Source organism: Hippopotamus amphibius, chromosome 2, assembly GCF_030028045.1.
Source record: "Hippopotamus amphibius kiboko isolate mHipAmp2 chromosome 2, mHipAmp2.hap2, whole genome shotgun sequence".
NCBI classification, from domain to species: domain Eukaryota; kingdom Metazoa; phylum Chordata; class Mammalia; order Artiodactyla; family Hippopotamidae; genus Hippopotamus; species Hippopotamus amphibius.
Window position 1 is genome coordinate 6,254,595 of NC_080187.1, and position 13,840 is coordinate 6,268,434.

At 58.7% G+C, this 13,840-nt stretch overlaps 1 protein-coding gene across 1 annotated transcript in view; it reads right to left on the reverse strand.

Annotated features, from left to right (window-relative positions):
• The window catches only part of HMCN2 (hemicentin 2), a 158,361-nt gene that overhangs the window by 76,597 nt on the left and 67,924 nt on the right, over window positions 1-13,840 (reverse strand). The window contains exons 23-30 of the mRNA XM_057724808.1: window positions 10,126-10,253; window positions 7,967-8,221; window positions 7,224-7,310; window positions 3,813-4,007; window positions 2,721-2,851; window positions 2,221-2,368; window positions 1,656-1,782; window positions 694-848 (exon numbers count right to left, since the gene is read on the reverse strand). Coding sequence (XP_057580791.1) covers window positions 694-848; window positions 1,656-1,782; window positions 2,221-2,368; window positions 2,721-2,851; window positions 3,813-4,007; window positions 7,224-7,310; window positions 7,967-8,221; window positions 10,126-10,253 — 1,226 coding nt within the window. The remainder of the gene's footprint in view (window positions 1-693; window positions 849-1,655; window positions 1,783-2,220; window positions 2,369-2,720; window positions 2,852-3,812; window positions 4,008-7,223; window positions 7,311-7,966; window positions 8,222-10,125; window positions 10,254-13,840) is intronic.

Sequence of the window (13,840 nt, forward strand, 5' to 3'; positions counted from 1 at the left end):
CTCTGCCTCTACCTCGCTGTATGACCCACATGGGTCACTTCCCCTCTGTGGGGCTCGGTCTCCCCATCTGTAAAACAGGGGCTGAACTGGATTGGGGGTTCCCGCGGGGCAGGTCACACACCACAAGTGGTACCAAGATGCTCCTCGGGGCACGTGGGCATGCATCTCAAAACGGAATAGCTATGCCCTTCCCAAATCTCCTTCCTGCCCAATTACGACAAAGGAAAAGGCTGCTTGGTGCATCTGGTGTGACTATGTTCAGAACCTTTCTAGAACTTTCTATGCTGCCCTTTTTATCACAGGCAGGCAGCTCACGCCTGAGGGTTTCCAACATCCCTCTTTGGTTGCATTTGTTTTCACAGCTTCCTCCCACGAAAGCCAAGCAGCCCTGGTTCCTATTTCCCTTTGAGATATTAAACATCCTTTTACATAAATGTCTTTCAGTGTAAAGAAAAGTGACTTCATTTAACGAAACAATCATCTTGAGTGGTATCAGGAATAGGAAAACTTGTGAAGCTCGGATGGAGACAATGGGATTTGGGAAACATTGGGCCAGATTCTCTCTGTCCTTCCCGGCTCCCCCCCGCCCCCTGGCCTGCTTTACTGGACTGGGGGCTCGCTCCTCAGAGGTTCCCACTTCTGCCCTCATCCTCCCATCATTCAGAGAGCAGCCCGTGGTGGGGCTGGGCTCACAGTGGATTCTGAGCTGAAAGTCCTTGGCCTGCTGGCCGGCTGGGCTGAAGGCCACGCACTGGTACCGCCCTTCATCCCCCAGGTGACTGCTGGTGATTCTGAGAACCTGGCCGTCCTCCTGGAGCTGGATGTGAGGGTCCCCCGGAAGGACAGGTCTGGAAAGATGGTCAAGAGAAGACTGCCAGTAAGGCCAAGGCGCTGGCAGGGGCGGGCAACACAGAAGGGAGCCTGCTGCTTGGGAAGAGGAAGGCTGGCAGATTCACAGTCGCTGAAAGATGCCAACAACCCAAGTACCCATCAATGGATAAACAGATAAAGAAAAAGTGATCCGTCCCTACAATGGAATATTACTCAGCCAATAGAAGGGATGAAGTACTGAAACCTGCTGCAACGGGGATGAATCTAGAAAACTGTGTGCTAAGTGAAAGAAGCCAGACATATGGGTGACTGCATGAAATTTATATGAAATATAGGGAAATCCACAGAGGCAGAAAGCAGGTTAGTGGTCGCCAGGGGTTGGTGAGGGAGAGAACAGTGGAGTGACTGCTAACGGGTACAAGGTCTCCTTTGGGGTGATGAAATGTTCTGGAACTAGATAAAACTGATGGATGTGCAACCCTGTGGATGTACTAAATAAACTGAATTGTGCACTTTGGAATGGTAAATATGTTAATACCCTAAAATTTTTAATATCTTAAAAAAATACCTTATAAAAAGTTTAAAAAATAAAAGGAAGGCTGGCTGAGCGATGAGAAAATCCTGCCATTTGAAAGCAGGGTCTCACCTGGGTGATCTCACGCTGGGCAGCCAGGGTGCCCCACACTGCCCTCTGCCTGCGTCCTGGGTGGCTCGTGCCCTGCCTGCCAAGCCCCAACCCTGCAGAGTTCCACCTCCCCAGAGGCCCCCTCCACCCAGCTCAGGCCTAGGCTCTATTCCCATGCTACCCGCTGGGGACCACTCACTGCCCATCCTTGGTCCATTCCATCTGGGGCGTAGGGACCCCTGAGGTCCGGCACTCCAGCTCCACCCCTGCACCAGCCAGGCCCAGCACCTCCTGAGCAGCCTGGGCTCCAAGCATGGAAGGTGGGACTAGGGGCAAGAAAGGGTGGGAGATAAAATATCCTCAACTCCGACAAGCCCTGCCTGTCGCAGGGCATTTGCATGTGCAGGTCCCCTGCCTGGTCACCCTTCCCTTCTCCTACCCGGCCCTCATGGGAAGCTCCCCCAAACCCCTGGCTGGATTGGCCCCTGCTCTGTGCATCCTCAGCTGCCTGTACTGCTCTTTTGTAGCAAATAATGCACATAATGCAACTGTAATTACACGGCTACATAACGATGTGATTGTCTCCTGTCTGCGCCCCATAGCTCTGTGAAGACAGGGACCAGGTCCTCCATGGGCCCCGCTGTGCCCCCGGCTTCCAGCAGCCCGTTTCCCTCCCCTACCCCGCCCACCTAAAAGGGGAGGGGTTGCAGGGCCAGACACACTTGGGAGCTGGTGGGAGGCAGGGTGGGCCCAGCCTCACTCACTGAGCACGAGGAGATTGAAGTCCCTCTGCACGGTCCCAGCCTGGTTCTCGGCCCAGCAGGAGTAGAGGCCAGAATCGCCCTCCTGGATCCTGGGAAAGTGGAGGGCCCGGGCCCCGTCCAGGAGGCGGTGGCTGCCCACCTCGGGGATCTGGGCAGAAGAGGCCAGCAAGAGCTGGTGAAGGGGTCTGGCCACCTGCCCCACCCCCCCACCCCCACCACCTCCAACAGCAATGAGGAAACCGAGGCCCAAGAAGCTGGTTGGTGGCCAGAACCCAGGGCTTCTGATTCCCAGAACGGTGCTGTGCCCTCTCCACCATGCAGCCCCCCAGGCTTCATGGCGGGACCACAGTCCCTCATGGCCCTGAGCTTCAGGGCATCCCCAAAGATACCCGTCACCTGTCATATCTCCCCGCCACACCTGGCACATGCTGGAACCCATCCAGAAGGCCTGTACCCTACCCAAATCCCACCACAGTCCATCCACCCTAGGGGACACCCACCTGATGCCCATCCTTGAACCATGTGATCTCGGGAGCCGGAAAGCCATTTGCATCACACTCCAGCGTCAGGGACTGCCCGGCCATGCCTGACACGTTGGCCCTGCGCCCATCCTCCCGGATGCTGGGGGGCACTTGGGAGCAAGGAGAAGCAGAGGAGCTGCCCCCTCCCCAGGATGCCACGCCCACCCGGACCCCATCTGGGCCATTCCTCCCTGCCTGCACGGACAGCCCCAACACCCACCCTTCCCCAGATTTGGGGGTTCCAGGATGCCTGCCCCACCCCTGATGTGGCCATCGGGAGCCACGTGGACCTGGCCACAGCGGCCTCGCCCTGGTCGTGCCCAGGAACTGCCTACTCGCTCTGACATTCAGCTTCGTAAGATGCAGGAGCCCCGGAATACATCTGGCTCTACACCCAAACTGTTGCCATGGTTACCTAGGAGGGTACCCTCCCCAGCACCAAGTCAGAATCTCTGAAGGTGGGGCCTAGGTATGTCTTTGAAACAAACTTCCCAGGCAAGTCATTACACAGCCAGCCGGGGTGGCTGGTTACGGGAAGGCAGAAGATGGCCCACTGGGAACCATTAAAACTGCTTCTCCCACTCCCTCCATGAGCCCGCGTCAAGGAGAAGGGCTTCCCTCCCTCTGCACACAGCACCATGGATTGGGGGAGACGGGTACGGGGCGGGAGCTGTGGGAAGCTATTCCTGCTGAAGAAAAGAATATGAGCCTTGGGCAGTTTCAGCAGCTTCTGTGGGAGATGGGCTTTGGGACTCTCCTTTGCCATCAGTGAGCACTCTAAAATAAATTCACTACTAGACTATTTTAAAGCTATTTACGGAGTTCCAGGCTCTACTCTTTACACTGTCTCCGTGGGGGGGTCTCTATGGGGAAGGGGAAGCCCATACAACCTGCCACTCTCCCAACACCCTCACACCCTCCCCAGCAGGCATGTGGGTGGGGCAGGGACCTGCGACCTCCCCTGCGGGTGAGCTCTCAGGCCGGGGAGCCGGCACCGCCCCACCCGGGCATCCTGGGGTACCGTCGGGAGGTGTGTACAAGCCATGCCCCAGCTCCGGGGTCCCTGCTCACCATGGACCACCAGCTTGGCTCTCCTGGAGGCGGAGCCCGCCTCGTTGGTGGCCTGACACTCATACTCTCCGCTGTCGGTGGGAGAGACGGAGGCCAGGAACAGAGAGCCTTCATCCAGCACCGCCAGCCCGGGCCGGCCACGTAGGGGCTCCGAGAATGGGCCCTTCCGCCACGTGACCTGCGGCGGGGGCGTCCCTGGCAGGGCACAGGGTCATCAGCACGAGGCCCTGTCCCCTTCCCCATCCACACCCGCACTGCCCCCACTCCCATGCAAATGTCGCTGACCCTCCGTGTGTGTGTGTGGGGGGGGGGGTCTCAGGTACCTCCTTGCCCCCAGGCTGGAGGAGCGGCCCCTGGAGCTGCAGGTGCTCACACACCTGCCACCTCCCCACCCCGTGCCACCAGCTCTCCCAACCCCCTCACCCGCCCTGCCTTGTCTCTTTTGCCTGCTGTCCCCAGCTTTCTAATGTACCTAAGAGGCACACCTTTAGGCTTTTTTTTTTTTTTTTGGCCTATTATTGTCTGAGGTCTCTGCTCTGCTTTCCACAGCACCCCCAGCCGCGAGCCCTGCGCCTGGCACACGGTAGGTGCTACGCGAATGAATGAGGCCGCCGTGCTCCGCACCCGTATTGTCCCATCCAATCTGCCCATAGACGGTGGTGCCCCGGCTGGGCCGGGCCTGCGCTTCCCCTCACGGGCACGCGGCGGGCTCTGCTGGCCACACCCCCCCAGCCCCACCGTGAGTGCTGCAATCCCCCCCGGAGGCCCTCCTCCGACATGCCTCACGTGGACCGTCCAGCGTCTGGCTCTGCCACTGCACTGTCGGCTCACATGGCCTGGCACATAGTGGGTGCGGGGTGAACAGCTGCCCCACCGGGCTGGGGCACGTGGTAGGTCCTCAGATCGGTGTTGAAGGAATGACCGGCCTTCCAAGCAGCACACGTGCCCAGGAGGCAAGGCGCCCGGTGGTCACAGCAGGGCTTGGGTCACGTGAGCCCCAGCTCTGCAGACCTGCTGAGCGGCCTCAGGACAAGGGCGGCCCTTCCCCACGGCCCTGCCCTGCCTTCCTACCTCCACTAGCGCCCAGCAGGAGGGCAGCCTGCGGCACCTCCATCACCCCTCGCTGGGATCACAATCATCGCTAAATGCCAGTTCTCATGGACAACACCCCCACTTTATGTGCCAACTCCCCTGCAGCGCAGGGCTCTTGGTAAACACACTCTGCCTCACTTGCTGTGTGATTCTCGCCATCAGAGGAAGGGGTGGGCCACCCCGTTTGGGGAGAAGAGGGGGTGGGATCAAGTCGCGGCCCATCCAAGGCATCCTAGGTGTCATCTCGTTCAGGAGGACTCTTGCCCCACCCCACCCTGTACTGACTGCTCCTCTTTCCGGGCTGGGACTCTGCCCGCTGGTTGTGAGGGAAAAGGAGGGCCCGCGGGCCACTCACGCTCTGCGACCTTTGGGCTACTTAATCCTCTGTGTCTGGTTTCTCATAGAACCCTCTGCCTTTTCCTCTGTGCCTGTCCAGGATGCTCGCCGGAGTGTCCCACTGCCAGGGACCTGCTTCCCACCGTGGGGACACACGTGTGAACACACCCCCCCACGCACACACACATACACGCCACAAACACACACATGCCCCTCCCAGCTCCCCAGTTTCTCCAAAAGGCCCCAGCCCATCCCCTCACCACCCAGAGACCAGGACTTCAGAGCTGCTGGCCTGGAACGGTATTGAGTTTTGAACCCTGGAAGCTTTTTTTTTTAAATGCAAACATTGAACCCCTAGATGAGCTCCAACCACGGAACTGCACCACTGCTCTGTGATGAGACGATTCCAGGGACTCAAGGCTGTTGCTGAGAATCACACATCTCGCCTCTCCTCCCACTTTACAGGGGCCAAGAGAGGAGCAATGATTGTCCCAAATCACCAGCAAGTTGATGGCCGGGCTCCAGGCCTCTGTCCCACCCTGCAAGGAGGTGGCAGATGGTGCCACCCACCGCAGGGACCAGGGCACCCACGGGACACGCCCTGGTGCTCCAGGCTTTCTCCTTTCTCCCTTGGAGCCCTCCGAGCCCAGAGGCACATGGCTGGTGAATGCCAGCGCACAACACTGCCCACCAGGCAGCCACCTGCTTGAAAGGGAGAAGGCCAAGGGCAGCCAGGGGCAAGGGGATGACGGGTGGAGGGCAGGCAGTTTTAATGGAGGGGACTTGGGTTATGCTGACGTGACTGAAGACAGCCTCAGAGGACAGGCCCCTGGATGACCAGGGAGGATGCTGGGGTTGTGGGTGGCTGTGGGGCATCAGGGCAGGAGGCCGTGGCTGGTGTCCCATCTCCCACCTCCCAAGAGCGCCCTAAAGATTCCTTGCTGTTACAAGATACCGACACAAGGTGGCGCCCTGGTCAAGAGCGGGATGACGGCCCCTCCAGGTGGTGGGCTCCCAGGGCTCCCGCCTGCCGCCTACCTCTGTCCTGTTCCAAGGACTTCCCTGGGCCCCGTGGCACGAGAAAGTGCAGCGCAGACTACATCAGCTCTCCTGGCTCCTGCCAGGCGTTCTGTAAGCTGCCACTTGCTCCTTTGACAGCCAGACACCTGCCCTTCTAGAGAGCACATCCTTGCACAGGGGAGACATTTTGGCCATTTTGGCCCAAAGCCAGAGGAAGCAACTCAAACAGCCAATGGGATCCACTGGGTGCCACAGCGAGATTTTACAGAACAGCAGAGTCACACATTCAGCACACTCCCCCAACCCCTCCTACGTGTCAGGCACGGTGCTGGGACCTAAAACTCCTGCTGTCCACTGAGCCTTCACAGCAGCTCTGCGTGGAGGGACAGGTGTGACCCCACTGGACAGCGGAGAAAGCCGAGGCTCAGAAAGGAGGTGTGAACTGCCCATCCTGGGCGACTGACCCGGGGTGGCTATCTCAACTTCACACTGTGCTGTAGCCAAAAGGGGACCCCAAAGGGCCAATTTGCCCAGGACCCCGTGAATCCATGCTCTGGGGACTGGGGAGAGGCAGAGGCCACCAAGCACCGATCCTAAGGACCCTGGGGCCTTCCTCAGCCCCAGCTGTTACAGTCTTCAGGCGCAAAGGGGCCCAGGGCTTAATGGGCACTCAGGACTGGGGTCAAAGCCCGTTATACACTGCGAGTCACCTTCTGGCTGTGTGACCTCGGGCAAGCTGGTTAACCCCACTGGGCCTAGACTGCCCCTAATAAGAAAAAAAAAAGCTGAGGCGAATACCCATCCTATAGGATTACTGATGGGATGAAGTGCCCGGCATGGCCCTGGAGCGGAGTGGGAACCCTGTATCCCTCCACACCCCTGGGCACTGCCCACCGTGGCCCAGGGTGCTGCAACGTGGGTGGGCCTGCTTCCCTGCCCAGCCCGCCCAGAACCCAGCCTCACCTCTGGCCGGGCATGGCAGGCTGGCGTTCTCTCCTGCTACCCTCTCCAGCAGGCCACTGGTCTCATCGGCGCCCCAGTGCGGCGGCTCTGGTGGGAGGCGATGCGGCCACACTCACACCCCCAAACCCAAAGCCTGGTGCTCCCCCCACTAGGAGCCCGGGGCCGGTGGAGGGAGCATGCCCACCCAGAACCCCAGCTGGAATAAGGGGGCGCAAGCCCTGCAGTCCAGCCCTCACCCTCAGGGCAACTCAGGGCCAGCAGCGCCAGCTCACCCCCGCAGGGTGGCCCACGGAACAGCCACCAGGGCCACGCGCCACCCCGTGGGCTTGGGGGCTGAGCTCGGGACCGTCCTGCCCTGCGTGCTCCCCGTGTGTTTCAAATTCATCACAGTGAACATGCAAGCCCCCGGGACCTAGAACTTTCTAAGCACCAGGCACTTCACACGCATTCTCTCACTGACCCCTCACGTATCACTGAACACACTTCATTGGGTCAGAGAGTGTAAATGACTGGCGACGGTTGTCCAGCTGGAAAGTGGGAGAAGCTGGCCCCGGGCCCGGGCGCCTGGCCTTCAATCACCACTCCAGGGCGCCTGCAGCCCACCCTGAGGACGGAGCCCCCCAGGGCTGGCGAGAGCCGCCAACACAGCCTCGGGGTCTGGGAGGAAGGAAGGGGTCCAGCAGCTCAGAAGCTCAGGCTGCTGCCGGGGGCGGAGGGGGGAAGCGGGCTCGGGGGAGACTCACCCAGCACCCTGAGCTCCAGCTCCCAGGTGTCCACCCCGGCGCTGCTGGAGGCCTCGCAGCGGTACATCCCAGCATCCGAGGTTTGGATGGCTGCGAAGTGGACGGAGCCCTCGGGCCCCCCGCCCCGCAGGGCCACCCCATCCTTGGACCAGGTCAGCCAGGGCTCGGGGTTGCCCTCAGCCACGCAGTTCAGGTCCAGAGCCTCTCCCACCAGCACCTTCAGGACCCGCGGGCCCGGCTGCACCTGGGGGGGCACTGACGGCCCCAGGGGGAGGGATGTCAAGGCAGGGGCCTCTGATGGCGGGGGGTGGGTCGCAGAGCCCAGACCCACGGAGAGGGCCCGGCCTGCTGCAGGGCTCCCCACACTCCTGGATGTCGCCAACCAGCAGAAATTGCCATCATGGGGGGCAACTGACAGTAGGACATCCCACGTGGACCCCCCAAGAATGAGCAGAATCAGCCTCTCCCCTGAACACACGTGCGCTCATCAAAAATTCACTCCTCCATGCTCAGCTTACGTCCCCTCCCCCGCCCCTCCCCAGCCCCTCAGCCCCCCAGCCCCACCCCCGGGCTTGCACCCAGCACCATTTGAGAACGACCTGCTAGGAAACACCAGCTCAGTGCCAGACTGGGGACACCGAGGCCCAGGGGACGGTGGGACTGGCAGCCCAGGGGGCAGCACATATGGCGGGAGGTTCAGATCCCTGCACTGGTTGGAGCCTCGGTTTACCCCCCTCACAAAGCCGCTCCAGGGTGAAATGAAACATGGCACTAAGCCATGTTTGTGCGATCAGGAATCCGGGTGGTTTCCGTGGGGCGGGACTCGGCGAGCCCAGAAGAATTCTCGGAGACTGGGACAAGTGTCCTGGGCCCTGGGGGAAGCTGAGGACACCCACTCCCTCCCCAGCTTCAGAGCAGGAGCCCGAAGATCAGACCATCCACGGGAGCTGGCCCCAGGGCTGAGATCGGCTCCCCCACCTCGCTGTCCAGGAGTACGACGCTGTCCGTGCCCTGCTCGCTGTCCCCCTAAAAACACTCGCTGAAAGCAATAGCAGTTCCCACTGTGCTGAGTGCCTAATGTCATCCATAACCCTTTCTGACAACTATGGGATAGGCATTATTGCCTCCACTTTGAAGAGGAATCCAAGGCTCAGAGAGGCCAAGCAGCTGGCCTAGGGTCACACAGCCAGCCGCTGGCAGAGTCAACATTCAAACCCAGCTCTGCCGACTCTGAGGCCCAGCTCATCACCCTGCTCCTGCTCCCCTGTGTCTCTCACACGCTCGCTCTCGCACAAACTCACAGCAAAGCCTTGAGCCCCTCCCGCTCTGAACCTCAGCCTGTCCACTTGTAAAACGGGGAGTTAGCTTAGATCAGGGGTCGGCTTTATCTGGAAAGGGACAGATAGTAAATATTTTAGGCTTTGCAGGCCAGATGGTCTCTGTCTCAACTACTCAACTCTGCCATCCTGGTGTGAAAGCAGCCACAGATGCTACGTAACCGAATGTGTGTGGTGGTACTCCAATAAAGCTTGTATTTAGGACACTGAAACTTGAATTTCATATAATTTTCACATGTCATATTATTTATCTTTTTTCCCCCAATCATTTAAAAATGTAGACATCATTCTTCACTTGTGGGCCATATGAAAACAGCGTGTAGGCCAGCACTGGCTGAGGGCTGCCGTCGGCGGACCCCTGTCCCAGGTGACTATTCAGGGTTCTTGGAGATGACAAGGTCCCCGCCTCTCTGGTGCAGTGACTCCACTGGGTGGCTTCTGTGAATGGGACCTGGACACCCAGGTGACGCCCATTCCTGGGCCCCCACCCGAGCTGGGAACCAGAACCCCCTCTGTGGGTCCCCTTCCAACCCCCAAGTCCCCACCGCCACAGGGCCCTGCCCTCTGTTCTCAGGGAGCCTCTGAACAGCTTCTCCAGGCTCAACCAAGGGGTACAGGAGAGGGGGAGAAGGGATGAGGAGGAGAAACAAGGCTTGAAAAAGACAGGAAATAGGGTTGACGGAGGAAACACTGTAGTGCCAGGAAGAGATGACAGAGCCTGGCGTGGAGATGGGGGAGGGGCACCAAGAGGTCTAAGACACATGGTGGGCGGGGTGGGGGGGGGGGCGGTGGGAAGACAGAGGCTCCCAGCCAGGGCCCTACCTTGCACCCCGAGGATGTAGTACCGAGCAGCGGACCCTGCAGGGTTACTGGCTGTGCATTCGTAGAGGCCACTGTCACTGACCTGGGCCTGGGCCAGATGCAGGGAGCCCGACGGGAAAAGGCGATGCCTGCGGGAATAGCGGGCACTGGTGAGATCCCAACCGACCCCACTTCTGCTGAAAGACCTCAAGACCCAACATGAATGAGCTGCCTCCTCCAGGAAGCCTGCCAGGACTGAGGCAGTGTCCCCTACCCACCCTTCACTCGTCCCCCTGCCCTGCCTCCACTTCCCCAAACCACCAGGCCAAGGCCAGGTCTGCTCCAACAGATAAAGAGCACTAGACTAGGAGTCCACTGGCTGGGTCTGACTTTGAACTCTTCCCAGCTGGGTGAAGCAAGTCCCTTCACCTCTTGGAGCCTCCATTTCCTCATCTGTAAAATGGGTACATTAAGTTCTGTGGCTGGGGCCAGTGAACAGATACCATGTGGGCTCAGTCCAGGGCCTGGTACCTGGTCGCCAGTAACTTCCTCTCCTCTAATGCACATGCCTACCGTTCCCCGACCCTGCCCTGAGAGGGAGGATGAGGCCTCATTTGGAGGCCCCCCCCACCCAACGGCTTCCAAGGAGAAGCTGAAGGCCAGAGGTCCTCTGTGTCTAAGTGCCAGGTCAGGCTGGGGCTTTTCAGTGTCCTGAAGTCCAGCACTGTGTTGGGTTCTCAGGAGGAAGCTGTAGAGGTCCCCATCACTGCCCTCCCCAATCCGGCCCACCTTGCTGAAGTCACCTGACCCCCATAACAGGGATCTGGGACCCCCCAGCCAGGCTCCTGCAGCTGGGCTGGACCCCAGGGGGCCCCTGCAGACATGATGTCACCAGCCCAAATGTGCTGGCTCCGTGCAGCCCCTGCCCCCGTAGAACCGGGCGGGCAGCTGCGGCCACTGGCCCCGGCTGGCCCCACGCACGAGCAGCCAGCACGGGGGTGGGGGACCCCCAAGGGCCAGCCCCTCACCCGCCTGTGCTCATCGCAGTAAAGCTGGGCTCCAGTCCTGGTCCCCACTCCCCTCTGCTGAGTCTCAGATTCCTCCTCTGCAACACGGGGGTGACAGAAGCCCCCAGCTCCCAAGCAGCGGCAAGTCAAGTGCTGGACATGCACTCATTAGACAGGTCGATATTGCTGGCAATTCACTCTCTGTACAACCGCGGGTGACTAGCTTTGCCTTGCGGGTCCTCTGTCTCCTCATCTGCAAAGTGGGGTTGAAATCCCCCTGCCCAGCAAACCCCTCCTCCAGTTTGCCCTGAGCACCCAGCAGACACCTGGGGCAAGTTTTCTGGGGAGAGTTGTGAATGATGCACCGAGCGGTGGTCTCTAGAGCCCAGGCATCGGGCTGAGCCAACTGGATCCAACCCTGTTCCGCCATGTGCTTGCTGTGTGAGGTTGGGCAAGTCACTTAACCTTTCTGTGCCTCGGTTGTCTCCTTCAGGAAAAAAGAGACAACAGTGGTGCTTATCCCTCATAGGGTTGTCCAGAGAACTGAAAGAACAGTGCCCGGAACAGAGACATACTCAACAAAGGTCTGCTGTTACCATGGCGATGACAGTATATCCATAACAACACGCAATGCAGTTTTGCGTTGTTCAACACTCATATAAATGGTATCATGAGTATGTATGTGGGTCTAATTCCTTCCTTTTTCTGTTGTATAGTAGTCCTTCGTGTGAATTTACCACAATTACTTTGTTCTCCTTTTGGTGGACATTTAAACATTCAGATTTTTCTCTCCTCCCTTCGTCTCTTCTTTCCTTCATTTGTTGTTTCTTTCTTTCACCACCAGAGTTCTCTGCACACTGATGCACGTGTCCACCACACACAGGAGCAGGACTCCTGGGCCACAGGCTCACACACCATCAGCTCTCAGAGGTAGAGTCCATCACTCCCCCTCGTAGGACAGGGCTTCTTATCGGAATCTTCCAGCTACGTGAAACACAGATTCCCAGGCCCCACCCAGAGACTCTGATATGAGGGGGAGACTGGAATCGGAGTTTTCCCAGGGCCATCAGGGGACCAGCCCTTGGGAGCACTACCCTGGAACACAAGGAAGTGCCCCTGCCCTGAGAAGCAGCCTGGCGGAGCAGACGGGAGCAGGGCTTTGGCAGCAACTGGCCCCCGCATGCACCACCATTCAGCCTCACCTTGGACCAAGGACTCCATCTCCCTGAGCCTGAGTGTCCTCACCTGGGGTCACAGGAGACGGCACATATAAAGTGACATGATGCACACAAAGTCCATGGTCCTGAGACATAGTAAGCGCTCGATAAATGACCCTGCTGTTAGTAAAATCCCTGCCCCCTGCAACGTGCCTGTGTGCTCGCCCCTCAGCCCCCAGTCAGCTGGGCAGCCCTAAGTAGGTCCCTTAATCTTCCAAAGTGGAAGAAAAAAGGAAAAAACACAACACAGATGCTTGTTTGTCCCAGTGACAAGTAAACACCTCCCCTGTGTGGCTCCACTGCCCTGGCTTGGCTTTTCTTATCCAGCTTTTGGGGGGGGGGGGGCTTTTTTTTTAAGTTAAATAATGTCGACATCCACCAAACATGAGCCAAATCAATCTGAGGCTGAAACATACACACTCAGTCATACTTGGGGCGGGGACACAGTTCCTCCCAGGGACTTTGCTGCAAACCTCGACTCGCCAAGCAGGGATGTGTGGGTCAGTGGAAAGAGGTCTAGGCTGAGCACCAGAGTTCTGGATCTGAGGTCCAATTCTGCTATAGACATGCTGTGCAACCTCAGGCAGGGCAGACAACGTCTCTGAACCCCAATTTCTTCATATTTGAAAAGGCTCGCTGGACTCCTTTATCTCAGAAGTTGCCTTCTAGTTCTCCAAAGAACTTTAGAGATGACAGACCCCCTTGCTCCCTCCCTCACAAAGCCCTTAAAAGGATAGGAAGTGGGAACTTCTGGGATTAAAAAAAAAAATAATGAAAGAAACTTCCAAAAGCGGAAACAATTCTCAACAATAAAAGGAGGCATCTTGCCCTTCTCGTGATGAGCCCCAGGTCAGCTCCTAGAAAGGGAAGGCTGCTTGCTATACCACAAAGGAGGGAAGCTCCATCTTATAACTGGTCAAGCTGAGGTCTGCAGAGTCCTCCCCATCACAGCCCTCACCACATGGGCTTGTGACCACCTGTCACCCGCGGGCCTTAAGAGGACACATCCCCATCCATCTTACATGCCTTTGTATCCCCAGAACCTAGCCTAGACCTGGCACAGAGCAAACCCCACTTGGAACAGACTCAGGAAAAAGGTATGGGGCCCACGGTAAACCAAACAGGACCTAGAGCTCTAGGGGTTCCAGGGCAGCCCTTCTGCACCACCCCCACCCCAGCTCTCTCTCCACATTCCCAAGGCTCCTTGAGGTTTGGCAGCTGTGGCCCTGGGAGGGCGGACAGGGGCAGGGAAGAGGTGGGAGGAAGTGGCGAGAGCGCTGCCGTGTGCCTGTGATGTAATTAGCAGCAGCCTTCCCCATCGCAGGGAGAGCAGCCCGTTGGCTTTGTGTGCCGCCCAGATGAAAACACGGAGAGGTTCGAAGGGAATTTCCTGTTTATGACATCCACTAGGCTCGAGCCTCCGCTGTTGGCTGTGAGGTTCATACAGCCGTGCAGATGGTGGGGGACAGTGGGGGAGAGCCACCTACCCTGCTGGGTCCCCCAGGTCCTACG